At 47.5% G+C, this 14,177-nt stretch overlaps 1 protein-coding gene across 1 annotated transcript; it reads left to right on the top strand.

The window, feature by feature from the left end:
* The first annotated feature begins 10,716 nt into the window (after window positions 1-10,716).
* LOC109751804 (CASP-like protein 4U1) lies at window positions 10,717-14,060 on the top strand. Its single transcript, XM_020310692.4, has 3 exons — window positions 10,717-11,611; window positions 13,456-13,591; window positions 13,672-14,060. Exons 1-3 carry the CDS (start codon window positions 10,803-10,805, stop codon window positions 13,858-13,860), a joined length of 1,134 nt encoding a protein of 377 aa, XP_020166281.1. The 5' UTR covers window positions 10,717-10,802; the 3' UTR covers window positions 13,861-14,060.
* The last annotated feature ends 117 nt before the right edge of the window (window positions 14,061-14,177 follow it).

Raw genomic sequence — 14,177 nt, 5'->3', positions numbered from 1 at the left:
GTTTAGTGTCTAATTACCATATATGTGAATTATGCAATGCCATCTTGTTGCAAGACATTATATATGTGAATTATGCAATGTTATCTTGTTGCAAGGCATTATGTATGTGAATTATGCAATGCCATGCTGTTTAGGCAAGCGTCATATATGTGAATTATATCATGCCGTCCTTTTTTTGTATTTCTCATTGCTTTTGTCGACAATGTTTGTATATTCAACCGCTCTTCCTGTGCATCAGCCATTTGAATTGGTGACGGAGAAATCTGGAGTGAAAACAAGGTCTTCAGAGCAGACAATGCTACCTGCTGAAGCAGATATCTTGCTGGTTACAGATAGCTCTTCAGAGGAGGATTCAGAGGCAGATGACCAGTCCTATTATCCCCCTGAGGTGTATGCTCAAACTTGGCAAGGTTATATTACTCATATAATGCATATGTTGTATTGCAATGCTTAGTTTTTACATCATATACACAATATTGAATGCCATCTCCTTAGTTGACACATCATATATGAGATTGCCCTCTGCTCACTTCCTTAGTATATAAATCATATATTTGAATTATGCCATGCCATGATGTTTACATAGACAGCATGTATCTGAATTATGGCATGCCAACCCATTTTCTAAAGACATAATATAGTTATATCATCTCATCCTGTTTACATAGTCATCATATTTTAAATTATGTCATTCTATCCGTGAATTATATCAAGCCATCATGTTTCCATCGACGGCATGTTTGTGATTTATGGCATGCCAACCACTTTAATAGACACATCGTATAGTTATATCATGTCATCCTGTTTACATAGTCATCATATTTTGAAGTATGTCATTCTATCCTGTTTAGTTAGCCATCATACATGTGAAATTGTGTCATGCTATCCTATTTAATTAGCCATCATATATGTGAAATTATGTCCTGCTATTCTGTTTGCTTAGACAACATAAATGTGAATTATTTCATGCCCTGTTTTCTTCCCTACTATCCATTGCACCTGTCTATCTTACAATGTCTGTACATTCAATTACTTTTCTTGTTTATCAGCCATTTCAATTGGAGGGAGTGATGGCAGTATCTGTGGGAGTAAAAACACGGTCTTCAGAAAAGATCGTGCTACCTGTCGATGCAGATAGAACCATGGTTGTACTTGCCCAAGAACCAGCCCCACCACACATAACCCACACTCATGCAGATTGTACCCCTACCCAGTTGGACAAAGAACCAGCTACACCCCTTCTAACCCCAACCCCAGCAAATAAACACCCAGTTCCCGTTGACACAACACCGTCTCCACCACAGAGCACCCAATCACGAGTAGTTAGTAAGGCAACTACAGTGCCCAAATCACGAGGACCACCACTCCGAACCCGAAGTCAACACTTAAAGCAGAAGAAGAATTGTTCTCAGGTCAGGTTCCGTAGCTATGGTTCATACTACTTTGCTCTTGCATCACTGTATTTACTGATACCAACTAATTTCAAATTTGAAGGATGCAACTGAAACTCCAATGGCGCAACAGGTATGTTTTAAACCTGTTTCTTCAACGTGTTTGGCTGTTTGCTGTTGTAACTTGCTCTATGTTGATTTCAGTTTCAATTGAATAAACAGTTATGTTCTCATGCCATGCACATTACAAGTGTTGTTATTGCTGTGTAGTTTCCCACACTTATATTCTGTCTATGCTGCTTTGTCTTAAATAGATATGATTCGAACTGTATCTATCTTGATTTGGCAACATAAACTAGAATGATATAGACCATACAGTGACCATACTACATAGATATATGTTTGTTTCATGCTGTTATCCTGTCCACCTTACTACTGAACTGGTTTACCAAAATGAGTTTCATATACTACATTGTAAACCTGAGATGTGTTTGTTTGTTTCTCTTTTAGAACGCGGATAAAATATTGGAGAAGAGTACCCTGTTATGCAATGGTAAAGGAAGTAATGCAGATAAGGTTCAAGATAGTGAGACATCCCTGTTGGTCTCCAAGAAAGCTGATAAAAACTATATTGAAGACACTGAGACAACCCCAAAGTCCTGTCTTGATGTAGTGTTCGAGTTACTGGCTACCACTGCTGGCACCAGCTCTTCGAACTCGTTGCCTGAATCAGTTCGGCTTCTTGAGTCTCAACTTCAAGTTGAAAGACATCGATTAGATGTTATGCGACAGGAAGCCGAAGGACTGAGGAAGTCCCTGCAGAATTCAGATGCATACTTTCTGGTGCAACAGCAAGCGCTGGAGGACTTAAGCGCCAAACAAGAGAAAGTTAATAAGCTTGCTAAGCATCTTGCCAGCATTATGGGTACCCAGCATATTGTTTCTTGAGCTCTTCTGAAGTGGTTTCAGTTCTGGACTTGTTTTGCTGCGGCGTTTATATGCTGCTGTGTTCCCTATATTGGCACTGGTGGCGAACTTTGATGCCCAGTGGATGTAATATGTGTAATAGCCATGATAGCCTAGTGTAAGTTGCTTGCTTATTTATTTCCTTGTTGTCTTGTTTATTTGTTTGCTTGTAGTCAGTGCAGTTCTTTTTCTGCGGTTTGCTAGTGGCCGCAATAACCTATTTTTTAAAACTAGGCCACAATAACCATGGGCTAATATTTACTGTAGTGACACTGGGCCTCCTACGGGCCGTAGAAAACAGTGGGCTTTCTACGGGCCGTAGAAACAGCGGGCCTTCTACGGGCCGTAGAAACAGTGGGCCTTCTACGGGTCGTAGAAACAATGGGCCTTCTACGGGCTGTATCATCAATGGGCCTTATACGGGCCGCATGATCGATTGGACAAACATGGGCCAAACAGACCGCATTCTGGCCGTAAACGGGCTAGAGTTGGAATCGTCCGTTCATGGGCCGACCATAACGGGCCATCGTTAATAGGCCGTATTTGATGACGCTATGAAAACGGCCCAACATATTAACGGACCACAAACGGGCCGACTGTAACCACGGGCTGAATTTGGCCCACAAGCAGAAAATGACAGTAACGGGCCTAAGTAAACGAATGCTGGAAAATAGCCCAAGAATAAATGGGCTCTGAGAAGGCCGAAAGATAACATGGGCTGGAAACGGCCCAACGGAATAACGGGCCGTTAATGGGTATAAAGTGATACACTGTTCTTTACGGGCCAGTTTCACCACGGGCCGTTAATGGGTGTAAAGTGATACACTGTTCATTACGGGCCAGTTTCACCACGGGTCGTTAATAGGCCAAGAGTTACATAGGGCCTCATATGGGCCGAAAGACGTCATGGGCCATACATGGGCCAGAAGTGAATACGGGCTGGAATCATATTGGATGGCCCAGATGACGCTACTGGGCCTAATTCGAATAGGGCGTAACGAGCCTTGGGTTAGTGGGCTGTAAATGGGCTATATGTGAACAGGCCGTTAACAGGCTTTCCATGGACCGGCCTGCCACCTTTTGACCAAGTCAAACGGGCCGGCCTTTTCACAGGAATGGGCCTCTGTTGGGCCGTGCCACATGTCGACGTATCATAGGCGCCTTCTGTCCAATGAGTGGATGACATCTGTCCCAGCGATGAGCCGACACGTGTTTCCTCCAGCCAATGATGATTTTACATGTGGAAAATCCCCATTGGTCGGGGCTATTAACGGGTTATCGGATCCAAAACCCGACCCGATAGCTTAACGGTGTTCCGTTACGGTGGATGCCACGTGTCGGTCACCCTTGACGAAAGCACTTCTGTGACGCGCGATTTATCGTCATGGAAGTGGACACTTCCGTGATGATAATTTTGGTAATGTCATGGAACACTTCTACGACAGCACAGGTATGACTATCTTGATTCTGTCATAAATTTGTCATGGATGTACATGCATGACAAAAAACGCGACCTACTGTGACAAACACGTATCATCACGGAAGTGTATTTTTGTGTAGTGTAGGGGGTCCCAAGCTATGTGTCATGGATTGATGGGTAACAGGAGACAGGGGACACAATGTTTACCCAGGTTTGGGCCCTCTCTATCGAGGTAATACCCTACTTCCTGCTTGATTGATCTTGATGAATATAGGGTTACAAGAGTTGATCTACCTCGAGATCATATGTTGTGGTCTAAGACCTAAGGGTATGATGAGTAATGTCATAATAATCTACCGACTAGCCTGGCCTTGGCTTATATAATGCACCAGAGGCCTCGGATAACAAGAGTCCTAGCCGAATACGTGGGTGGAGAGGAGTCCTTGTCTTGATCACCAAGTCTTGTGGAATACTCCTTGCATGCGGCATGGGCTGCCCGAAGTGGCCCATGAGTGAACCGCCATGGGGGTCCTCGGCCCGATCCACCTAGTCGGGAGACGATGTGGTGAGTACCCCCTAGTCCAGGACACCGTCAGTAGCCCCCTGAACCGGTCTTCAAGTTGGGGACGCTCCTCGATCCTTCTGAACTGTTCTTCATCTTCGGTCGTCGGTCTTGAAAACAGGTTCAACAAATCTTCTCATCTTCGATCTTGGGGATCGCCGAAGTAAATCCGAAGAGTTTACACGTCGGGTATCCGAGGAGCCCCTTTAAGTTATCGGCCTTTATCAATGCCTTGCAAATGGATGTAAACACTGCATTCTTGAATTGATTTCTGGAAGAAGAGTTGTATATGATGCAACCTGAAGGTTTTATCGATCCAAAGGGTGCTAACAAAGTGTGCAAGCTCCAGCGATCCATCTATGGACTGGTGCAAGCATCTCGGAGTTGGAATAAACGTTTTGATAGTGTGATCAAAGCATATGGTTTTATACAGACTTTTGGAGAAGCATGTATTTACAAGAAAGTGAGTGGGAGCTCTGTAGCATTTCTAATATTATATGTGGATGACATATTGTTGATTGGAAATGATATAGAATTTCTGGATAGCATAAAAGGATACTTGAATAAGAGTTTTTCAATGAAAGACCTCAGTGAAGCTGCTTATATATTGGGCATCAAGATCTATAGAGATAGATCAAGACGCTTAATTGGACTTTCACAAAGCACATACCTTGATAAAGTTTTGAAGAAGTTCAAAATGGATCAAGCAAAGAAAGGGTTCTTGCCTGTGTTACAAGGTGTGAAGTTGAGTCAGACTCAATGCCCGACCACTGCTGAAGATAGAGAGAAAATGAAATATGTTCCCTATGCTTCAGCCATAGGATCTATCATGTATGCAATGTTGTGTACCAGACCTGATGTGTGCCTTGCTATTAGTTTAGCAGGGAGGTACCAAAGTAATCCAGGAGTGGATAACTGGACAGCGGTCTAGAACATCCTGAAATACCTGAAAAGGACAAAGGATATGTTTCTCGTTTATGGAGGTGACAAAGAGCTCGTCGTAAATGGTTACCTCGATGCAAGCTTTGACACTGATCCGGATGACTCTAAGTCACAAACCGGATACGTATTTATATTGAACAGTGGAGCTGTCAGTTGGTGCAGTTCTAAGCAAAGTGTCGTGGCGGGATCTATGTGTGAAGCGGAGTACATAGCTGCTTCGGAAGCAGCAAATGAAGGAGTCTGGATGAAGGAGTTTCATATCCGATCTAGGTGTCATACCTAGTGCATCGGGTCAAATGAAAATCTTTTGTGACAATACTGGTGCAATTGCCTTAGCAAAGGAATCCAGATTTCACAAAAGAACCAAGCACATCAAGAGACGCTTCAATTCCATCCGCGACCAAGTCAAGGAGGGAGACATAGAGATTTGCAAGATACATACGGATCTGAATATTGCAGACCCGTTGACTAAGCCTCTCTCACGAGCAAAACATGAGCAGCACCAAGACTCCATGGGTGTTAGAATCATTACTGTGTAATCTAGATTATTGACTCTAGTGCAAGTGGGAGACTGAAGGAAATATGCCCTAGAGGCAATAATAAAGTTGTTATTTATATTTTCTTATATCATGATAAATGTTTAGTATTCATGCTAGAATTGTATTAACTGGAAACTTAGTACATGTCTGAATACATAGACAAACAGAGTGTCACTAGTATGCCTCTACTTGACTAGCTCGTTGAATCAAAGATGGTTAAGTTTCCTAGCCATAGACATGAGTTGTCATTTGATTAACGGACCCATTCCGTTAGCTTAGCATTTGATCGTTTAGTATATTGCTATTGCTTTCTTCATGACTTATATATGTTCCTATGACTATGAGATTATGCAACCCCCGAATACCGGAGGAACACTTTGTGTGCTACCAAACGTCACAATGTCACTGGGTGATTACAAAGGTGCTCTACAGGTGTCTCCGATGGTACTTGTTGAGTTGGCATAGATCGAGATTAGGATTTGTCACTCCGATTGTCGGAGAGGTATCTTTGGGCCCTCTCGGTAATGCACATCACTATAAGCCTTGCAAGCAATGCAACTAATGAGTTAGTTGCGGGATGATGTATTACGGAACAAGTAAAGAGACTTGCCGGTAACGAGACTGAACTAGGTATTGAGATACCGACGATCGAATCTCGGGCAAGTAACATACCGATGACAAAGGGAACAACGTATGTTGTTATGTGGTTTGACCGATAAAGATCTTCGTAGGATATGTAGGAGCCAATATGAGCATCCAGGTTCCGCTATTGGTTATCGACCGGAGACGAGTCTCGGTCATGTCTACATAGTTCTCGAGCCCGTAGGGTCCGCACGCTTAACGTTCGGTGACGATCGGTAATATGAGTTTATGTGTTTTGATGTACCGAAGGTAGTTCGGAGTCCCGGATATGATCACGGACATGACGAGGAGTCTCGAAATGGTCGATACATAAAGATCGATATATTGGATGACTATGTTTGGAGATCGGAAGGGTTCCGGGCAAGTTCACAGAAATACCGGAGTATCGGGGGGGTTACCGGAACCCCCCGGGGAGTGTAATGGGCCTATTGGGCCTTAGTGGAGAAGAGGAGGGCGGCCAGGGCAGGCCGCATGCCCGCTCCCCCTCTAGTCCGAATTGGACAAGGAGGGGGCGGCGCCCCCCTTTCCTTCCCCCTCTCTCCTCCTTCCCTCTCTCCTAGTCCTACTCTTGGAAGGGTTGGAGTGCTACTCCCGGTGGGAGTAGGACTCCCCTTGGGGCGCGCCTAGGAGGGCCGTCCCCTCCCCCTCCTCCACTCCTTTATATACGGAGGAGGGGGGCACCCCATAGACACACAAGTTGATCAGTTGATCTTTTAGCCGTGTGCGGTGCCCCCCTCCATCATAATCCACCTCGGTCATATTGTAGCGGTGCTTAGGCGAAGCCCTGCGTCGGTAGCATCATCATCACCGTCATCACGCCGTCGTGCTGACAGAACTCTCCCTTGAAGCTCTGCTGGATCGTGAGTTCGTGGGACGTCACCGAGTTGAACGTGTGCTGAACTCGGAGGTGCCGTGCGTTCGGTACTTGGATCGATCGGATCGTGAAGGCGTACGACTACATCAACCGCGTTGTGCTAACGCTTCCGCTTTCGGTCTACGAGGGTACGTGGACAACACTCTCCCCTCTCGTTGCTATGCATCACCATGATCTTGCGTGTGCGTAGGATTTTTTTTTTGAAATTACTACGTTCCCCAACAGTTTTTCCCTTGAATAGGAAAGGGTGATGCAGCAAAGTAGAGTAAGTATTTCCCTCAGCTTTTGAGAACCAAGGTATCAATCCAGTAGGAGACAACGCGCAAGCCACCGAATACCTGCACAAACAAACACCAGGTTGTACCCAACGCGATAAAGGGTGGTCAATCCCTTCATGGTTATTTGCAACGTGAGATCTGATAAAGATGGATAAATGGTAAAGTAATATTTTTGGTATTTTTGGTTTATGGAACAGAAAGTAAAAGATTGCAAAGAAATTAAATAGGAAACTGAAATTGTAGATTGGAAACTTATATGATGGAAAATAGACCCGGGGGGCATAGGTTTCACTAGAGACTTCTCTCAAGATAGAAATTATTACGGCGGGTGAACAAATTACTGCCAAGCAATTGATAGAAAAGAGCAAAGTTATGACGATGTCTAAGGCAATGATCATGAATATAGGCATCATGTCCGTATCAAGTAGACCGAAACGATTCTGCATCTACTACTATTACTCCACACATCGTCCGACTCCTGCCTGCATCTAGAGTATTAAGTTCATAAGAACAGAGTAACGCATTAAGTAAGATGACATGATGTAGCGGGATAAACTCAAGCAATATGATGAAAACCCCATCTTGTTATCCTCGATGGCAACAATACAATACGTGTCGTTTCCCCTTCTGTCACTAGGATCGAGCACAGCAAGATTGAACCCAAAGCTAAGCACTTCTCCCATTGCAAGAAAAACCAATCTAGTTGGCCAAACCAAATCGATAGTTCGAAGAGACTTGCAAAGATATTAAATCATGCATATAAGAATTCAGAGAAGATTCAAATAATATTCATAGATAAGCTGATCATAATCCACAATTCATCGGATCTCGGCAAACACACCGCAAAAGAGTATTACATTGAATAGATCTCCAAGAACATCAAGGAGAACTTTGTATTGAAAATCAAAGAGAGAGAGAGAGAGAGAGAGAGAGAGAGAGAGAAAGCCATCTAGCTACTAGCTATGGACCCGTAGGTCTGTGGTAAACTAGTCACGCTTCATTAGAGAGGCAATGGTGTTGATGTAGAAGCCATCTGTGATCAAATCCCCCTCCGGCAGGACGCCGGAAAAGGCCCCTAGATGGGATCTCACGGGTACAGAAGGTTGCGGCGGTGGAAAAGTGGTTTCGTGGCTCCCCTGGAAGTTTTTGGGATATTTGAGAATATATAGGAGGAAGATCTAGGTCAGGGGTCACCGAGGGGCCCACAAGGTTGGGGGCGCGCCCTCCACCCTTGTGGCCGCCTAGTGACTCTTCTGACTTGCACTCCAAGTCTTCTGGGCGTCTTCTGGTCCAAGAAAAATCATCGTGAAAGTTTTATTCCGTTTGGACTCCGTTGGTATTCCTTTTCTTCTAAACAAGGAAAAACAAGAACTGACACTGGGCTCTAGGTTAATAGGTTAATCCCAAAAATCATATAAAATAGCATATTAATGCATATAAAATATCCAAAACAGATAATATAATAGCATGGAACAATAGAAAATTATAGATATGTTGGAGACGTATCACATACACATCAAGTTTTTCGCTAACGGCGAGCCCAGCCCTGGCGCGTGGAGACATTGAGGGGAAGGCGGTGTGCTTGGTGTTGGCGGCGCATGGAGAGAAGGCGGCATGCCTGGGCCAACAACACCTGGAGGGATGGTGCCATCGCGGAGGAGCGACAGTAGGGGAGGACCGGAGGAGGTGGGGACTGGGGTGCGGAGTGTAGAGAGGCCGGCGTCAGAGTGCAGAGAGGACGGCGGCGGACATGTCTTGATGCAGCGTGCATCCTGCTGTCCCTCGTCACTTCCCTCATGCTCCATCCAGAACAACCGCAAAGAGAGACGAAAGGGGAGGGGGCAGACGTGCTGCGGCTAGTTTTTTTTATGATAGGTGTTGGGGATATAACCCCTAGATATGACCCGCCCAGGAGGGGCCGGGTCATGCCCTTGATAGTTCATTATGAAGAACTCCATGGAAGCCCAAGGCGTGAAGATGGCGACTCGCGGAGGCAAGCCTGGATAAGGCCCAGAACAAGGGCCCGTGAGCCTCCATGTGATAACTTGTACCGTAAGATAATGATTAGTTACAAACCGAGCCGGTTACGATGTATGAGCCGACCGGGACTCTGTAAGCCGCCTTGCCTCAACCTGTGTATATAAAGGTGAGACCCGGCAGCGGGATAGGTCAAGAAACAACTCATCGAGAACTAGGTCAAGCGTATTCGCTCCCTGATAATCGAAACCCAAGCAATACAACCCAAAGCAGGAGTAGGCTTTTACCTCGTTGAGAGGGGCCGAACCTCGGTAAAACTCTATGTGTCCTTTGTCCTGTTTAACCCCTTCAAGCTAACCTAGTTGCGATGGCTCCACACCTAAGTCATTTTACTAGGACATCTGCTATGTTAAGTCCACGACAATAGGCGTGTGTCTAGGGTTTGGCGATCGTTGGAGATGAGGAGGCTGGGGGTTCCATCGATAGGGGGTGGATCGAGAGAAGCTTTTTTTGGGCATCGCAGATTATGGAAAGAGCATGATTCATCGGTTCATGTTTGAGCATCGGAGGTGTGACATGGAAAGAGCGAAAAGATTGATTACGATGCGATTTGATTGTTCTTGTTTATGAAAGCTTTTTTGGACTCGATGGAAGGATGGAAGGGTTGGTATGCGATATGTTTTGTATGGAAGGTTTTATATGGATGGTTCGATATGATTTGATTGGTGTCTTATATGAAAGGGTCAGTTTTTCTAGGCATGGGACGTGTGGATCTGGTGATGAATAAAAACCGATGGTGGTTTTCGGAGGAAGAAAATCCGTGGGAGGGAGATCGCGGGGTATGGCCATATCGATCGAAGGGACAGACCAAACGAAGCGAAACTAAACTACAAGGAATTGCTCCATTAAAAATAGAGATTCGCTAAAAAAATAATTTAATACTACCTGAGGCTAATTAGATACGGAATTGAACGAAATTTGAGGAGAAAAAGGGGGAACCGGTGCTGCAAAACAGGAAAAGGCAACGGACAGGTCGGAAAAAGAAAACAAAAGGAAAGAAGTGGGAGAAGGAGGAGGGAAGGAAGCAAAGCAAATATACTAAACCGATCGAGAGGGCAACACGTAACGTCCGATCCGATACTTAACACGGGAGCCCATCCTTCCATCGACCCGCGCCTCCTTTTGCCACGGCCCGCGCGCACCGGTCACACATGGCTGAGACCCCCCGTGCCCCGCCGCCACTGAGGCCTCCGCCGCCCGTTCCGCTGCCCGACACGCCGCCTCGGCCGGATTCGTCGCCTTCCACGCCCGGCGAGGACTACCACACGCCGACGCCCTCGCTGGACGAGGCGCGCGAAGAAACGCCACCGTGGCCGCAAGAAACCAACGGCAACGGGAGAGCGGCCAGCAAGAGCCCGGCCCTCTCGCCCGTGCGCCTCCCCTCGCCGCACCGCCTGCTGCCGCCCAACTCCCCCACCGGCAACGGCGACGACGGTGCCTCCGCCGGGCATGCGCCGGTGCCGGGCCGCCGCCCGCAGCTCCGCCTTGCGCCCGGCCTCGTCCGGACGCCGTCGGAAGGGTCCGTCGCCAAGTCTCCCTCGCCATCGCCCTCTTCGTCGCTGACGCCGCCATCGCCTCTAACCCTGGGTCCCACAATCACAACCAACAACAAGAGCGCCCAGAGCACGCCGAAGCGCACGGAGGCATGGAAGCCGCCGGCCACGGGGATCGCGGTGCAGTTCGACCCTGTCGAGGAAGCCGTCACGTCGCCGCTGCAACTCGGCAAGCCCCGAATCGACCGCCATCGCGCCACTACGATGGCGGCAGCAGAGAACGGAGGCGGGCCCAACACGGTGCCTCGCGACGTGGCGGCGGTGGCCGCGGTCGGGGAGAGGAGGCCACTGTCGGTGGCGCTGCGGCTGGCCACGGCGGTGCTCAGCTTGGCGTCCTTCGCGGTGATGGCCAGCGCCCGGACGTCCGGCTGGGACGGCGATCACTTCGATCGCTACGATCAGTACAGGTCAGTGATCACCTGCTTACAGTACATGATTCTTTCCCCCCTGCATTTAGTTCGGATATGTCCGGCCGGGTTTTGACGGTTAGAATGACTTCTTTGCTCTTCTTTTTAATTAACGAAGCAGTTACCTTGGAGTAAGTATCTGGCCCCTTTAATTTCTGGTTAATTTGTTCGATACATCACCACGATAAAACAGTAGCATCCTACATTCCTCTATTCGAATTCAGAATTCACCTTGGATTGTATTTGTTGATGAAAAAAAAACAGAACGTGCCAATTACTCTTGGCATCCCTGGTATAGGTTCAGAACAACACCCAAATAAGCGAGGCGGGGCAATTGCTCAGCAAGCACTCCAGCACCACCGCAGTCCCTGAACCTGAATTCATGATGGCCACTACTAGGCACCGGTGCGCCGGCCCAACTTTGGGCCGGTCGTACCAGCAGCGTCCGATTAAACAACCCATAGCCGTACGATTCTCTCCTTTTCTTTCACCAGGCGTCTTCTTTCTTAAAAAAAAAAACTTCCAACGCGCTGCCATGGATGAGCGATGCGCCCAGCCTGAAAGTACCGCCCCGGTGCGCTCGCCTGTAGCCGCCCTCCCCGCCGGTCGTCGTCGTCACCGCCGGCCGCAGTTGTTTCCGCCGGCCGCCGTCATGGTGGAAGCAAAAAGAAAAGCTGGATCCAGCTAAAACAGAACATGGTGGAAGCAAAATTTGAAGTTGTTTCCAGTAAAAAATTATGGTGGTAGCAAAATAATTTGCTGGATCCAAACTTCTGATGATGCATGTGCTAGCAGTCAGGGTGGCTGGCTGCATCATCTCTGCGTCTCCAGCTCGCCGGGTTCGAGTGCAAGCAGCAAAAAATCTGGAAGCAACAAAAATCTTTCAGCAAAAAACTTCACCCCAGGTCGAAGTCCGGTGGTCGGTTGAAGCAAAATCAAAAAATGCTTCTAGCAAAAACAAACTTAGGTGCCAACAAAAACGACATGAGCATTTGAGAGCTCTGCAACCGATGAAGCAAAAAATTATCTTGGTTCCAGCAAAAAAATACACCGGTTCCAGCAAAAACAAAAAATTGGTTCAGCAAAAAATGCATCAGCAAAAAATTGCCACCCTCTCTTGCAGCTCCCCCAGCAGCCGGTTGCAGCTCCGGCGTGCACGATTGCAGCTCCCGATGTTCGAACGGCGTTGGATACAACACTCCTTGCTGCTCGATGTAGCTTCCCCGGCGAGGCACCGACCTTGTAGCACATACACCAGCTGGTTGCAGCAGACAGGGGCACCAGTTCCAGCAAAAAACGAAGATGTTCATAAAAAACGAATGAGGATGTAGCAAAAAACAAAGGGGTTGTAGCAAAACAAAATGGTGGATCCAGCCAAAAAAATATCGGTTCCAGCAAAGCCCCTCGGTTCCAGCACAAACTCGCCGCCGTCGGGTGCAGCTTGGCCATGGCGACCGAAGCACCTGGCTGCGACGGCTATGGAGAGGGCGCGTGTCCAGCTGCCGACGGAGGCAGACAAGGCGACGAGCATCACAGCCGTGGAGAGGTAGGAGCCGTACGAGCACCATGGAAGGAGCTGCTCGCCGGGGGATGGTCATGCCATGACTGAGGAGATTGGGATTGGGAAGAGAGACTTGAGGGGAACGAATGGCTGTAGTGTGTTCTGAAGAGATAAGATGAAGAGGTAGGCGGTGGAAAACTAAAGCGAGCTACGCGGCGAAGCTTCGGCCGGCGCGCCGTCTTCAAACGTTTTCCATTCATGATCGTGGCTTTTGCCAGCAGAGTTCTTGGCTTCCTCATCTTCTTGGGAGGAAAAGTAACCTCCCAATTGCATGGCATGTCAGGTACGCCCTGGCGGTGAACGTGATCGTCTGCGCCTACTCAATCGCGCAATCGCTGGGTGAGATCCGCCGTCTGGTCGCGGCGAGGTTTATTTACAGGAGCATGTCAAGCTACTACTTCAGCCTGTTCCTTGATCAGGCAAGCGAAACGTTCACACCCAACAATCGAGTTGCTCTGCCATTTCTTGCCTCATCATCGTCTTCCTGGCTCTGCTGCAGGTCCTGGCGTATCTCCTCATGTCCGCGTCGTCGGCTGCCGCGTCGCGCAACGATCTGTGGGTGTCGAGGTTCAGTCAGGACGCCTTCAACAGGAAGATCACCAGCTCGGTGTGGCTGTCCTTCCTTGCCTTCATAGCGCTCGCCGCAAGCTCGCTCATCTCCACGGCTAATCTCTTCAGCATGGTCTAATTATGATAGATACGGTTCATCCCTTTCCCTCTCCCTTTGGGGATGTGGACTGTGGAGTAACTGCCGGCGTTCTTCATGTAAATTTTGCATTTATATTGTCACAAATCATACGATCGACTGATACCGTACGTTGTTCTCGGTCCTGACCTCTGACTCGTCAGAAAATCCCTTGTAAAGAGGTTCATGTAGTGCTCGAATTAAGTTTTTCAATGTCAAGTAGAATAGTCATAGTGCTACTCCACTTGTACTACTCGAGTACTGCCTTGTAAACTAATATAAGAGCGTTTAGACTCTTATATTAGTTTACAGAAGGAGTA

Source organism: Aegilops tauschii, chromosome 3 (genome assembly GCF_002575655.3).
Source record: "Aegilops tauschii subsp. strangulata cultivar AL8/78 chromosome 3, Aet v6.0, whole genome shotgun sequence".
Classification (NCBI taxonomy): Eukaryota; Viridiplantae; Streptophyta; class Magnoliopsida; order Poales; family Poaceae; genus Aegilops; species Aegilops tauschii.
The sequence above is the reverse complement of the archived record's forward strand: the minus strand, read 5'-3'. Positions and strand labels throughout refer to the sequence as shown.